The sequence below is a fragment of the Hippocampus bargibanti genome, linkage group LG01 (genome assembly GCF_051943395.1).
Source record: "Hippocampus bargibanti isolate YZ-2025 linkage group LG01, ASM5194339v1, whole genome shotgun sequence".
NCBI classification, from domain to species: domain Eukaryota; kingdom Metazoa; phylum Chordata; class Actinopteri; order Syngnathiformes; family Syngnathidae; genus Hippocampus; species Hippocampus bargibanti.
Window position 1 is genome coordinate 36,603,302 of NC_142734.1, and position 13,183 is coordinate 36,616,484.

Below are 13,183 nucleotides of genomic sequence, written 5' to 3' on the forward strand. Positions count from 1 at the left end.
GAACAAAAAAGCCTGACGGGTCTTCTGTCAACCACCCTAAGGATAAGCCCATTCATTAAATCACCTTATGTCATCTTTTCAGCTCACCTGCAGGTCTTTTGACAAGATTCCCGGTATCATGTTCACCTGTCCTGCAAACATGTCTTTGTCTCACTTATTTGTTGATTCACTTCTTATCTCTTTAAACATCCCTCAAACATGCCTTGGAGGAAGGAAGGAAAGAGCATCCTTCAAAAGCCTTTCCTCAACAACCAATTAGCCTTTTTCAGACATAAACAGGATAGAAATCGCTTATTTCTTGTTCAGGAACTGACAAAGCTGATAAGAATCCAGCGGCGTGGAAAAATGAGGCCCGACCACGTCTTTGTGCTGAGCGAAAGACTCCACAATCTCAGAATAAACTAAGGGAGGTAAAGTCCATTTTTACAAGGGGTCTACTAAATACTTGGAACACAGGATGTGACAGCAAATATGTCAAGTGCTTTGTTTAATGTGTCTTACTAATCCGCGGAAAGTGTGTTTGTTTGTTTCGTGTAAAGTGTGTCTAGTACTGCATGTCCTTTGTGTCTTGTTAATTCACAAATTGTTTAAAATTGCGGGGAGGTACAATAAAAGTTGTTCCACGAGCAATGATAGTGACGATGTCAGCTATCTTTTCAATGTCCTTAAATGGGTGAGAACCAAATGTCATCAAAACGACATCAAAATTAAAGAGGGATCACTGATATTTTTGGTCATATGGGCAAGTTTGTCTTCAACCAGGATGACAAACTCGACTGTCGCAGTGAATCGGAAGACGCACCCATGGACATTTGAGCGTCTCGGGTTAAATTAATATTAATCCATGGAGGTACCCAAGAAAAAAACCCACTCGGGACAGCCTAAGAGTCAAACCACAAATGTGTTTTCAATGAACAGAATATGAGTAAGATTGTTTGCAAAGAATGCAATTGGATGACAGTCAAGACATAGTTTACAATTCACCCATTTTATTCGAGCCTATCTCATCTTGAGATGGTTGTCGAGGTAAATGTGCATATTCGTCAGGACACTTACCTTGTGTGTCAAATTCGATGGTGTGACAATCGGATTGGCCGAGGCTCCACGGACAGTAGGAGACGGAGCCTCCCTCAACAATGTCGAATTGCTTCGTATGACCCTTGGGAGCACCCACCACCACGCTGGCGCTAAATGACACACCATACAAGGAAATCAGTCAAAAGGTAAAACGTTTACGAACATGTTCGCAGCTATATTACCTTGACCTAAAAACTCTCTGCTTCCTACATTTTTTTAAAAAATTGCTTACTTTAGGACTCAATTTGCAGAAAAAAAAAAAGAGAGGACAGCATCATTTTGTAGTAACTGGAAACAGAATTCATGCATTTGCGCCTGGTCTGACACCCGCATGAGTTACCAGACGTGATTCGTTTGCCAGCGGAATAGAATTAAACTTTTGTCCTTGTTGGAGAAGGGCTGCAGCTCACTGCTGTAACTGCTACATCATTTACTCCAGCAAAGTTGGAGAATGATTGCAAGACCATAAGAAGGATGTGTGGATTTTAGGGCCAATATGGTTGGGGTGTTTTGTAAAATCAATGTTCTACTACTTATACTCTTGTATATCTAACACCAGAGTTGACTATTTTGTATGCAAACTAAGCAAACAAATGTTATCACTGCCTGTGGCCTCAAGTGTGACGCTCTCTGACTCATACACTGGTTCGTGTGAAATGAGACTCACGAGTAGAAACAATTGCGCCCATTGGGGAAAAAAATAAAATAAACGGGAAGGATGGACTAAGTGGAATCATGCTCTTGTTCACACAGCTGTGACACAGCACATTGGCTATAAGACAAGTAAAGACTTTTTTGGTGGCGTTCAGCAACTGAATTTGTATCATGTGCTCTGATAGGAAAATGTGAAAATAATGTTCCCTAATATTGATTTTTATGAATGTCATTTAACAGGTTTTTGTTCAACAATGGACGGCAATTGGTTGAGTAGTTTTTGCGTAATCCATCTCACAAAGAAAGCAATAAAAATATACAAATTCAAAATACTACTCATACTTTGTGTAATGAATGTCTACGGGTCGGTAGTAGACACTTTGTGTCGAATTAACATGTAGGAAGCAAATCCCTCGATACACTTGATCCACTTTCCACAGCCATTACCGGTACTTCAATGTGGGCCCTCTTGACCTGACAAGCATCACCAGCGTTGAAGTGGTTCAAGCAGGCTTGAGAGTGCTGAGAGCGGACAGTTTCGAGGGATCTCTACAACTGGAAAAGTGTGCTTTTTCCTGCCCCCGGTCTTCTACATGTGCACCAGCAGTGACATTTTTTGACCAAACGTAGCATCCTGGAGCCTCCGTCTTCATGCAACAGTGACCTCGTCATCTCGACAAGTCAGTCCCTCTGGGGAATCTCTGTCTTTGTCATAAGGTGGAGTTTAAAGTCACACTTTTTAAAAAGAAAGCCACCAGTCAAATGACATGATCCTATCACGTATGATGACCTGAGCACCTGTTCAATAATCTACTTCACAGGCATTTCCTGGAAGGTGATTTTTTTTTTTGTGTGATCGAAACTCATACAACAGTTGGCCAGCCAGCAGTCAGTATAAATTAAAATCACACACATCTGTTCAAGGCTTATTGGAGACTACAAGTGCAGAAGACCACCGTCCAGCACTGAATGAGCAGCAAACTGTAAAGCCGTCTGAGATACCTACGCCACTCTTTGATTTTTATTCAATGTTGACAACATGAAAAGCTCTGAAGGTGAAGTTTGAATTGCGTTCAAAAAACAGTACAAGTTACTCTTTATTGAGGAGCTGATGGTGTAGTGGTTCAGTGCTCCTGCGCAGGCTCGGGTTCAATTCCCACTCCATGACGGTGTGAAGTGTGCTTTTTATGTATATGTGCTTGATCTCCAAGCATCCAATCTGAGGTGGTCCTAAATCCAACCCTCCAAAAAGTCCAACAGAAATCAAACACAACGCAAGTGTTTAAAATTCAACATTATTTTCTCCGGGGCGCTGTTTCTTGGCACCATGACAAAAAGTGAAAAGAAATGTTGGATTCATATGAGCACCCAAAATTGAACGATACAGCCCTCAATAAAGTTTTATGGAAAAATTAAAAGTAGGTTTCCTGCTAATCCTGCTGCTGTGTTACTTCCGGGTAGAGTGAACGCTGGCGCGAATGGCTGCTGCTGCTCACCCGGACAAAAAAAAACAAAACGGTGACTGTAAAGTGGCCTTGAGAGTTTTGAGAGGCGCTTAGAAATTAAATGCATTATTATTATTAAGAAAACACAATAAACTCAACTGAATACAAACATTGCTAGTTGCTTGTATCTGTTTTCAGTGCCAAGGCACAGACTGGAAGTTTATCCCAACCATTTTGATGAGATCATCTGTGATTCGTCTGTGTAAACTCTCAGTCGTACAGGAGTCCCTATATATATATATATATATATATATATATATATATCCCTATTAGGTATGTATGTATCGGGCCGAAACTACCAGTAAGACTTTAATTTGCTGACGAAGCTTCTTGGATGGGAAGCGAAACGTCCGACACCTTCAAAGAAGTACAGATGACGGCTGAAGAAACCTTTTCATCGATCATCTGTGATTGTACGGGAATAGCTTGCAAGCACCTTTGTCAATTTAGCTAATTAGCTGAGGAGCTTTTTTCAAAAGGAAGAACACAGGAAAAGAGCGAGCCGCAAGCTGCTTTAATCATCAAATCGGACACTAAAGAAGGAATTTCACACAGGGGGCCAAGCCTAATTAGCACAACGTGATAGTCATCTAAAAGTACTTTACGTTTAATGACTTGTTATCTTCAGGGGATCCGTATAGCTAGCTTTTTGGCTGTTCCCACCCCTTTCCTTCAATTATCTATTGTTGTCAACAAGTCGAGCTTTGGTATGATTAGTATTTAATGCAACTCTGTCTGCTTCACAAATTCCTTTGGTGAGAGTGAGGGGCGTCGACACAGTTCCTGAGCTATGCAAATAATGCGGCACCCACTGGGAGCTCAAGATTTGACCCATGGTCATTCCAATGCTCACCAGTGGACGCGACAGGTCTAGACCAACTTTGATTTCAGCGTCTCAGCATTGTTTCATGTCTGTTTCTCCATGACAACCATCAAGACAAAAGCAATCTTTTTTTTGGACCCAGCTTTGAAAAGGTAATTCCGATGCACAGTGAGCCAAAGGTTACAGACGATGGTGTCATGTGGATGCAAGAACAGTAGTTCATTTTTTTGTTGTGGAACACATTTTGGACAGTAAAGCATTACGACTATGGAAGAGTGACAACTTTTTAAAACCCTTGAAGAAAATAATACTAATTACCAGAATAACTGATAGTTCCACCTTCTGGTTAGATAGGGCGCCAGGAGGGGTACCAGAAAGGGTGCCGGAAAGGGTGAAAAATCAAAGGATTGTAAATTGTATTGAAGACACATTAAAAGGAAAGATGTCAGCCATTGTTGACTTTGTGGCCTCGCTTATTTCAATTAGGAACTGACACTATGCCAGTTTGCTTGGGTGCCATGTCTTTTATGTAGTTCTCTCGCTCTCTCACACATACACACACACACACACAAACACACACACGCTCACACCCAAACGCGAGTAGTAGTCCTTACAAAACGTTGGTGAACTGAAGTGGACCGTGACATTGACTCACCCCCGCAAAAAATATAATTGTTTCCCACCCAAGTAGAAAGCTGACATCACCCTAAACATCACTTTAAAGGACAACCGACACCATTTTTTGTGTCCTAACTGACATCAGAAAAACGTTTTATAGCATCTAAAATACCCAAAACACGCAGGCTGATATTTTTTGTCAAATGCAAAACACCAATAAAAATGACTTCAAGTGTCCAAAATCTGCAACAAATTAAGCTGCGAATTGGGGGTTTTCAGAAAGTCCCGCCCCCAGTTCGTGACGTCACACCAAAACGTCTTGCCTTGCTCGAGAATCAAAACAATGGCTTCAGATTCGCAGAAGATGCTTTCTTGTGACTCATCCAGTTATGAATATGATTCAAAGAGTTCTGAAGAGGAAAGCATAAATGTTTGCAATCGATTAAAGGAGTCCTCCCGTATCAATTCAAGCCGTCAATGACAGCAATGTAGCGTCCCAGAAAATGTACAAGATGGCGCCCACGTACGGTTGGAAATGGGCTGATTTGTCTGCTGGGAATTTGTGTCAACTCGTATCAAATAGTTGTCTTGGTGCAACACACAACAATTCACCATCGCGTTATTAATATGTTTTCCTTCTAATTTTGCCATCCACACGGATCAACATGATGTTTTCAGACCAAACAAAGTACCCAAAATGCATTGTGTGTCGCTTTCTAGGTCAGGGGCGTTCCAGACGTGGATGGATCCACACCAAATTGACATCCCTTCGGGGTGGGTGAAAACAATACAATTCAGATCATGCATGCAGCTGCTGAGATCAAAATTCCCTTTTCACCACTTTGGCACGTGTTGCCAACATTGTGAACGATCTGTTCCAGTCAACGGACATTCTATTTCGGATCTTACGAAAAAGGTCTCAATCACTTGCAACAGCGTGCACAATGTGTCAGTACAAACAATTTAGTGCTTGCTATTTGGGATACTTTGCAAAATAAAGAGGTCAACCAGCATCCCAGACAAGATTTTCTTCCACTGTAGCTCCGCAATCACTGAAAGTCGGCAACAATTGGGGTTCGTACTACATTGCTCACCACGTGCACAAAAATGTTTTCTGTAGCCAAATGGCGGACACGCCAGCTTCAGCCTGTGCAGTTAGATGAATTCCTCCAGTCCTGTCAGAGTAGAGGCCAGATCGATGTTGTCACGCTGCCATAAGGGGGACACGTAGACACACACGGATACGCACGGATACACACACGGCGGCTGATGAGAGTAGCAGTGGCTGGCTAGCGGGATGGCGTGTGCAGACTACAGAGAGTCCACTGTGCTGCACGCAACTCGCATTTCACATCTGTCGGATTGACCCGCGACTTGCCCATAAATGACAAGTCGGAACTCTTCTTTTACAATGTTGGATATCACGACAGATCTGAGGCATACGCCTGACATTGTGATTAGATAAAAAGTTGGTTAGATCTGATCTTAGTATACACAGGGAAAAAAAAACATGTCCTCTGTGCTCAATGGTCTGGAAAGAGTCAAAGGATCAAATCCACAATCTTACAAACGGACAAAGCTGTGTGTGATGGGCCGTCAGGGCCTTCAAGGCCTTCTCTGCAGGGCTATGATTGGTCTCTGGGAGCAGAGGACTAATCCCTGCGGCTCCACTGATTACTTCTATTTATAAACTTTACGTTTGCTGACAGAGCTTCTTGGATAAGAAGTGAAACGTCCGACACCTTCAAAGAAGTACAGACGACAGCTGAAGAAACTTCATTGAATTAAATGGAAAAAATATGCCCCCAAAGGGAAAAGAGGTTGATGTGCTGTACTTTCGCCCAAAAAAAAACAAAAAAACTATGCTATATCGGATCACTTGCAAATGTGTGAAGCTTTTTGCAGCCAATACAAAAACTCCCTGTGACTCTTCAGTCGTTTTACATTCAACCTGGCAGCTGTTTTGACAAAAGCAGCAACTTGGTTAAAAAGCGGCGAGGGGAACGAAAACCCTGCAATGATTTGTAGGTTTGCCTATGACTGTATAGCAAAGTGTTGCCCTTGCCCGCCCCCGCCACTTAAAACCCCTCCTCGCGCCACCCTACCTCCACTATCAATTCTTTCACGGGCCCCTACAAAAACTCCTGCAGTGCCGGTAGTTCACACCTCACCACAATGACCACGTCGGGGGGTCCGAGTCTCACCTCAACATAGAGAGGCTGTTGTATGAAACGAGGCGGGGGCAGGGAAAGCAGCTGTTGAAACACCCCCAAAACACACAAACATTCACACCGTTGCCAGAGTGGCTCATCTCTATGTTAAATATGGCCAAACGATGAGCATGCCATCTCAATGCTAAATAAAGGACAGCCTTTATCAGATAGATTACCATCAATGATGAGCGACTCAGCCTCCTGGCATCAGCAGATTACATATAGCATAGGAGTCGAGCCGGCCCTCCTGACGAGCAGCCAACTCCCAGGGCAAACATGACGTCCTGGGGGCATTCCCAAACTCAAACGTGATGGCAGCCATTTAAACATGTTTTTTTAAGTCACAGCGTCACCCTGCTTCCACGTCAAACACAGGCTCATTCTATCGATAAGACCACTTTCCACAGTCCATGTGTAACGACACAGGCGCTTTGTGTGTTAAACAAGCACACCAGTGTGCCATAGCCGTCCGTGTCTTTGGCGCTATCGAAAAGCAGTTTGACATTTAAAACTGGGTTTCAGCGCTAATTTAAGGAAGAAAAAGTCACGCTGAAAAACATTCCTCCAACGGATGGCAATAAAAACAAAGCGCCCATTGTGTGCACGTGTGCAATATATCTTTGCACGTGTGCGTAGACATACGCAGAATTAATTAGGAAACCTGGTGCATATAGGAAAAGTATAGCAATGATAGCAATCAAGTTTGCAAGAGAACTCACCCTTGTGGAAAAACATGACCATTTTAGTGGGCTAAATGGACCTTGGTCTAAATGTCAATATTAGCTTAACGAAACCTGTCTGCAAAGGTCAATTTTGGCAAAGAGGGACCTGATGACCTCAAAATGTTTTGGTCAGACATTCGTGAGACACATACATGGCAGTATTGACCCGATGATGATCGACTGATATTCTAAAAAGTTAACAACACCGTCAAAACATATTAAAGGACCTTCAAAAAAGTATCGAAAACTCGTAATGTGCTTGTCGAGCCGGTATTTGCTCAAGTTAGCTGGTAATTGAAACTTGTTCACAAACAGTTGTATCTGGTTTTGTCCGAGACCATCTTTTGAACACAACGCTCCATCTAATAGCTAAGCTAGCTTGCTGGGTATGTGTCTCTCAAGGGGAAGTGGCAAACTCACTTAATTTGTTGCCATGACAGCTTGAGAGACTGGCAACAAAGTAACAACAGAGGTATTGAGGCATTGAAAATACGTATGGGCTTTATGGGCAGAACTGCTCACTTGTTTAATTTAATGCTTATTAGCTAGCTAACTACTCTATTAATGTGGCAATCTGCCTCCTAAGCCAAGCGCTTTTTCACTACCACTGCACATTCTCAACATCATTATGTCAACCAAACTGAGCTCCCCATTAAATTCAGCATTCTCAGACACATACTGACTCAAGACCAAAAACTCTGGTTTGCTATTAGCAGTAATTTTTTCAAACCCTCACTCACAATTTGTGCACAAGTCTAGTTTGGTGTTAAAATAGCAGCATCATTTTTCATACACTCCCAGTCTGTTTTTTTTTACAGGTCCTGACCTCTCCAGCTCCTCCAACCACTACCTCGGCATGAAGCACTCCCAAATCTTCAGTATGTCACCAGAGTCAGTGACAGATGTCCCTTTTCATTTGTTTACAAATCACGTCGGATAGGTTTGTTTCTATCTTTCTTTGGAAAGCCATTTTCTCTTCCAACGTACAAAATAAGAGATATAAGATCATGCTTGGATGAGGTTGGTGAGGATGGGACAGGTCCATGAAATACCTTTAAATGGACAAGAGTAAAGACTGGAGCAAAGCCAGCATACCAGCGTCCCTATCATTGGCTCCTGACCTTGTGAAAGGAGCAAAACTCTCAAAAACATACGCCAATATCTTGCGGTAAATCGTTCAAGACGAGTGACGGCTGATATAAATGCGAGGACCAGGTTGTAATTTGACATTTTTGTCCAGTTTTACTTCTTATAGCAGAAATACATGTTTGTGTAAAGTGTATTTCAGACACAAATTTGCCAACTTGGGGTTCTCATTGTTTGGACATTTTCCCAGACCTTCTTCATTGGTGGGCCGCCTGCCAGCCTCCCAATTTAATTTTATTACGTAAAGCCAGAGGGCATGACAACCACTGCATACATAAACTTATTGTCAGTCTTAAAGTGGGAGAAAGTACGCCTTTGTGTTTGTGGGCCCGGCGTCCCACTTTTTGGATATGAAGCACAATACACACATTTGGATACACGCATCTGGCAACTTGTCAAACATAGACATATTTTTATTGCCAAGGTTGGAGCCAGAGCCGTTCAACTCATCCTGACAGGCAGAGCCTCCTCCGCACGCAACCCTCGAATGACCCCGCTTTGGGATTTGAGCGACTCCCCCACTTGCGATGTCGCCACAGAATTGCCGAGAAGGGCAAAAGAAAAAAGTCGATTTCACAACTTGTATGACATGTCATCTCCAAAATTTAAACCAGGGCAATAAGATGAGTTTGTTTCATCCAAGTCATTTTACAAATTATGGGGTGTCGGTTGTTTCACTTGTTATCAAAGTTCATCTGTGACTGTGATTCATCTGTGATTTTACACTCGGCGCGCTTAACTTCTTGTAACTTGTATGTGAAAGATAAGTATAACTACAAAGTAAAGGTTTTATGGTGGTCCTGTAATAGAATATTTCTCTTTCCATGACTTCCTTTTGGGATTGACTTGGAATCTCAAAACAACAACAACAAAAATCTGGAATGAATTCTATTTAACTTGAGAGGTCATTTGCTATATGGAGAGAATATGAACAAGATTTATTGCAAAGCAACTTTTGGCTTCACTGTGTGCACACGAGTGAAGACTCTGCCAAAGACATGCATATTCGTGTTCAATTTTGTATGGTGCTTTCAGGTAGTATTAGACCACTGCTATCCAAGAAAGAAAAAAAGGACAAAAACTGCTTGCTGTCATACAAACGCACCCTAATCTGCTCACTTACTCTGGAGTAAATTCTCGAGCAAACCTCTTTGTTTCATCTCCCCCCTCAGGCAGAGCTTCACGCTGCATTAAAAGTTCAATCGTCAATAAGATGACGTCTCCTCATACTTAATGAGGTGAAGAGAGACGATGGGGAAGGCCAGACTGAGCGTGGAGGGGGCAGCGGGCGTCGGAATTAAAAAGCCCTGCCGAATGACATCAGCCTATGAGGTCTTAAGGAGGCGGAGGGAGTGGGCAGACATTGCAGTGAGGCAAGCTTCGGGTCCTAAATCATCAAATCATCCCAGGCAGACAGATAGCGGCGCTTTGAAAGAGACAGTTTTTAGGGAAGGACGAGGAAAGTAAGATTGAGCTGTTGGATACTTTCAAGCAGGAAGTCAGATTATTCCTGAGCGTAACATTTTGGCAGCTAATGATGATTACAATCGCAGGAGTTTGCATCCAAGGCTCATTTAACTTTAGGACCAGAGCAGCACACCCAAAAAAAATAGCATCAGTCAGCAAAACTGTGACGACATTCTTTCCCATTTGCCATTTGCAACACCTAATAAAAAACAGAGACAGGAAGGAAACTGTCAAACCACGGAGGCTCTCCACAAGGTTTCGCACAATCAAAATTTTGGAGCTGATCACCTATCGGAGAATCAAATCAATCAGAACATGGACCAACTTGTTCATTTGGTGTACAGTAGGCCCCATTATTCGCAGATGATTTAGAACAGCGCAACCCACAAATAGCCAGAATTAGCATGTCATTGACACCAAAACTGATAAACATTCAAAACACGTGGAATGTTTGCGCCAAACACATCATTTTAAAACATTGGAGTTTTTACTACTTTTTTTAAAATCCACGTATACACTGAAAACCCTTCAATTACTAACGATGGCAGTACACGTCTGGAATGAAAGAGACTGCTTTGAGGTCCTTTTTTTGCAGATCCAATGTTGTCATTGATCAATCTGCAAATTTGACTCTCCACCGATGAGCCAATTTGCGTAAAATAATAACAAATGCCTGCCGATCCCATCCAATCAATCACATTTCTGTCAATTCCACTCTCTTACTATATAAAGTTGGAAGAATTCCAACAGTTAAGCAGGGCAGCATCACAAACAGGGTCATCATACACACTTAAAGGACAACCGACACCATTTTTTTGTTTCCCAACTGACATCAGAAAAACGTTTTAGAGCATCTAAAATACCAAAGACACACAGGCTGATATTTTTAGTCCAATGAAAAACACCAATAAAAATGACTTCAAGTGGCCCAAAACGACTTCAAAATGACCTCGGAGATACAGAGTTTCAGAAGGTCCTGCCCCCTTGTTCGTGACGTCACGCCAAGACGTCTTGCCTTGCTCGAGAATCAAAACAATGGCTTCAGATTGGGAGAAGATGCTTTCTTGTTACTCATCCAGTTATGAATATGATTCAAATAGTTCTGAAGAGGAAAGCATAAATGTTTGCAATCGATTCAACAAGTCCTCCCGTATCATTTTGAGCCATCAGGACTCCAATGTAGCGTCCCAGAAAATGCACAAGATGGCACCCAAGCTCCGTTGGAAATGGGCTGGTTTGTCTGCTGGGAATTTGTGTCAACTAGTATCAAATAGTAGTCTTGGTGCTACACACAACGATTCACCATTGCGTTATTTACATGTTTTCCTTCTAATTTCGCCATCAACACAAAGTTTTCAGACCAAACAAAGTACCGCAAAATGCATTGTGTGTCGCTTTCTTGGTCTTGGCGTTCCTGAACTCAAAAACAAGACTTCCTGAATATTCAGCGCGAGTCTTAAAAGGTAAAATATAGCTATATGAGGTGGAATCTTTGTAAAATACGCTCAGGAGAAGTCATTTGATGTGATTTTACAAATTATGGACACAACTTGTCCGGAGGCGTCGGTTGTCCTTTAACAGTCTTCTATTCAGATGAAAGTGACACTATGAAAGAACAATAGGATAGCAAAAGTGGGTGAAATCGAGATGATTGAATTGTGGGGACAGAGGCAAAATCTGGGCTCATAAAGTAACCATTAAGACTGAATACACGAAATGATAGATGCAAAATCAAAAACAATGTGTTGTGATCTTTTATGAACTCACCTGGCAGAATCTGTCAAATAAAAGTCGACCGCGTATCCAAAGTAAGTGCCGTTATCCCCGCTGTAAACCGTCGGGTTGTCCACGTCCAGGTTGAAGGCTCCACATAAGGTCGGAGGAGCGAGCAGCACCCCGGCGAGGCACAGCAGCGAGCGGACCGCGAGAGCTTCTCTCCCCGGTATCTTTGAGCGAATTCGCCGCAAGCACATTTTGACGGACAGCGGGAGGGGGACAAAAATGGCAAAAATGATGTACGTCTTGCGCCTCGTAAGGAATTTGTGGGTTCAAAAAAAGAGAAAAAAAAGATACTACAACTGCATCCCCACAACTTGGACGGAAGCAAAGCACTGGAGTCGCGAACGCACCGTCAGCTCTTGTGTGCGCTCCAAACGCTACTGAGCTCCAAGACCTCCTCGCCCCCTTTGCTTCCTCTCGTCATCAAACTTCGAGCAGGGAGTTCCCACAGCCGGGAACCAAAAGTTTGGACGGCGGGGGAGGAGTCTGTGATTCCCTGCGAAAAGAAACAAACTTCATCCAGTAATCTTTGTTTGCCTCTGTGTTGAAAATGTGATACCGTTCGCACTTTTGTGGCACATACCTATCGGGGATTTGACGATGATTAACCGGCTGGACAGTGCTCCTTTTGATCACCCTTTGAGACACAAATGATTTGATATATCGCCATGCGTTCAATTGCCCTTTGCTTAACAGCAAATTTAAAACTGAGATGCGTCTCCCCCCTGAAGTACGTATTTGGACGCTGATTTGAAAATCAATTCACGCTTTTCTTGCACATCCGTTTTTTCTACGTATTTTCATGTTTAAGTTTAAATAATGATAATGATAACCATAATGATGATAACGCTAATAAAAATAATCATTATTATTATTATCCATGCAGCCATTTTCCGTACCGCTTATTCCTCCTTCGGGTGTCGGGGGGGGGGTCCTGCAGCCTATCCCAAATGTCTTCGGGCACGAGGCGGGGGACACCCTGAATTGGTTGCCAGCCAATCGGAGGGCACACAGAGACAAACAACCATCTCACACTTTTTTTGTTTTTGGAGTGTGGGAGGAAACCGGAGGACCCGGAGAAAACCCACGCGAGCCCGAGGAGAACTTGCAAACTCCACACGGGAGGCCAGAGCGGGACGCTAAGAAGCCTTCCGAGATACAACCATGGGCCCAAATTTG

The 13,183-nt window shown here is 42.8% G+C and overlaps 1 protein-coding gene and 1 long non-coding RNA gene across 2 annotated transcripts in view; one reads left to right on the forward strand and one right to left on the reverse strand.

The window, feature by feature from the left end:
- itga5 (integrin, alpha 5 (fibronectin receptor, alpha polypeptide)) overlaps positions 1 to 12,412 on the reverse strand; it is a 40,582-nt gene extending 28,170 nt beyond the window's left edge. Inside the window, exons 1-2 of the mRNA XM_089014494.1 lie at positions 11,993 to 12,412; positions 1,057 to 1,187 (exon numbers count right to left, since the gene is read on the reverse strand). Coding sequence (XP_088870620.1) covers positions 1,057 to 1,187; positions 11,993 to 12,198 — 337 coding nt within the window. The 5' untranslated portion in view covers positions 12,199 to 12,412. The remainder of the gene's footprint in view (positions 1 to 1,056; positions 1,188 to 11,992) is intronic.
- LOC148904124 (uncharacterized) overlaps positions 1 to 13,183 on the forward strand; it is a 388,679-nt gene that overhangs the window by 318,321 nt on the left and 57,175 nt on the right. The gene's annotated exons all lie outside the window — the stretch shown is intronic.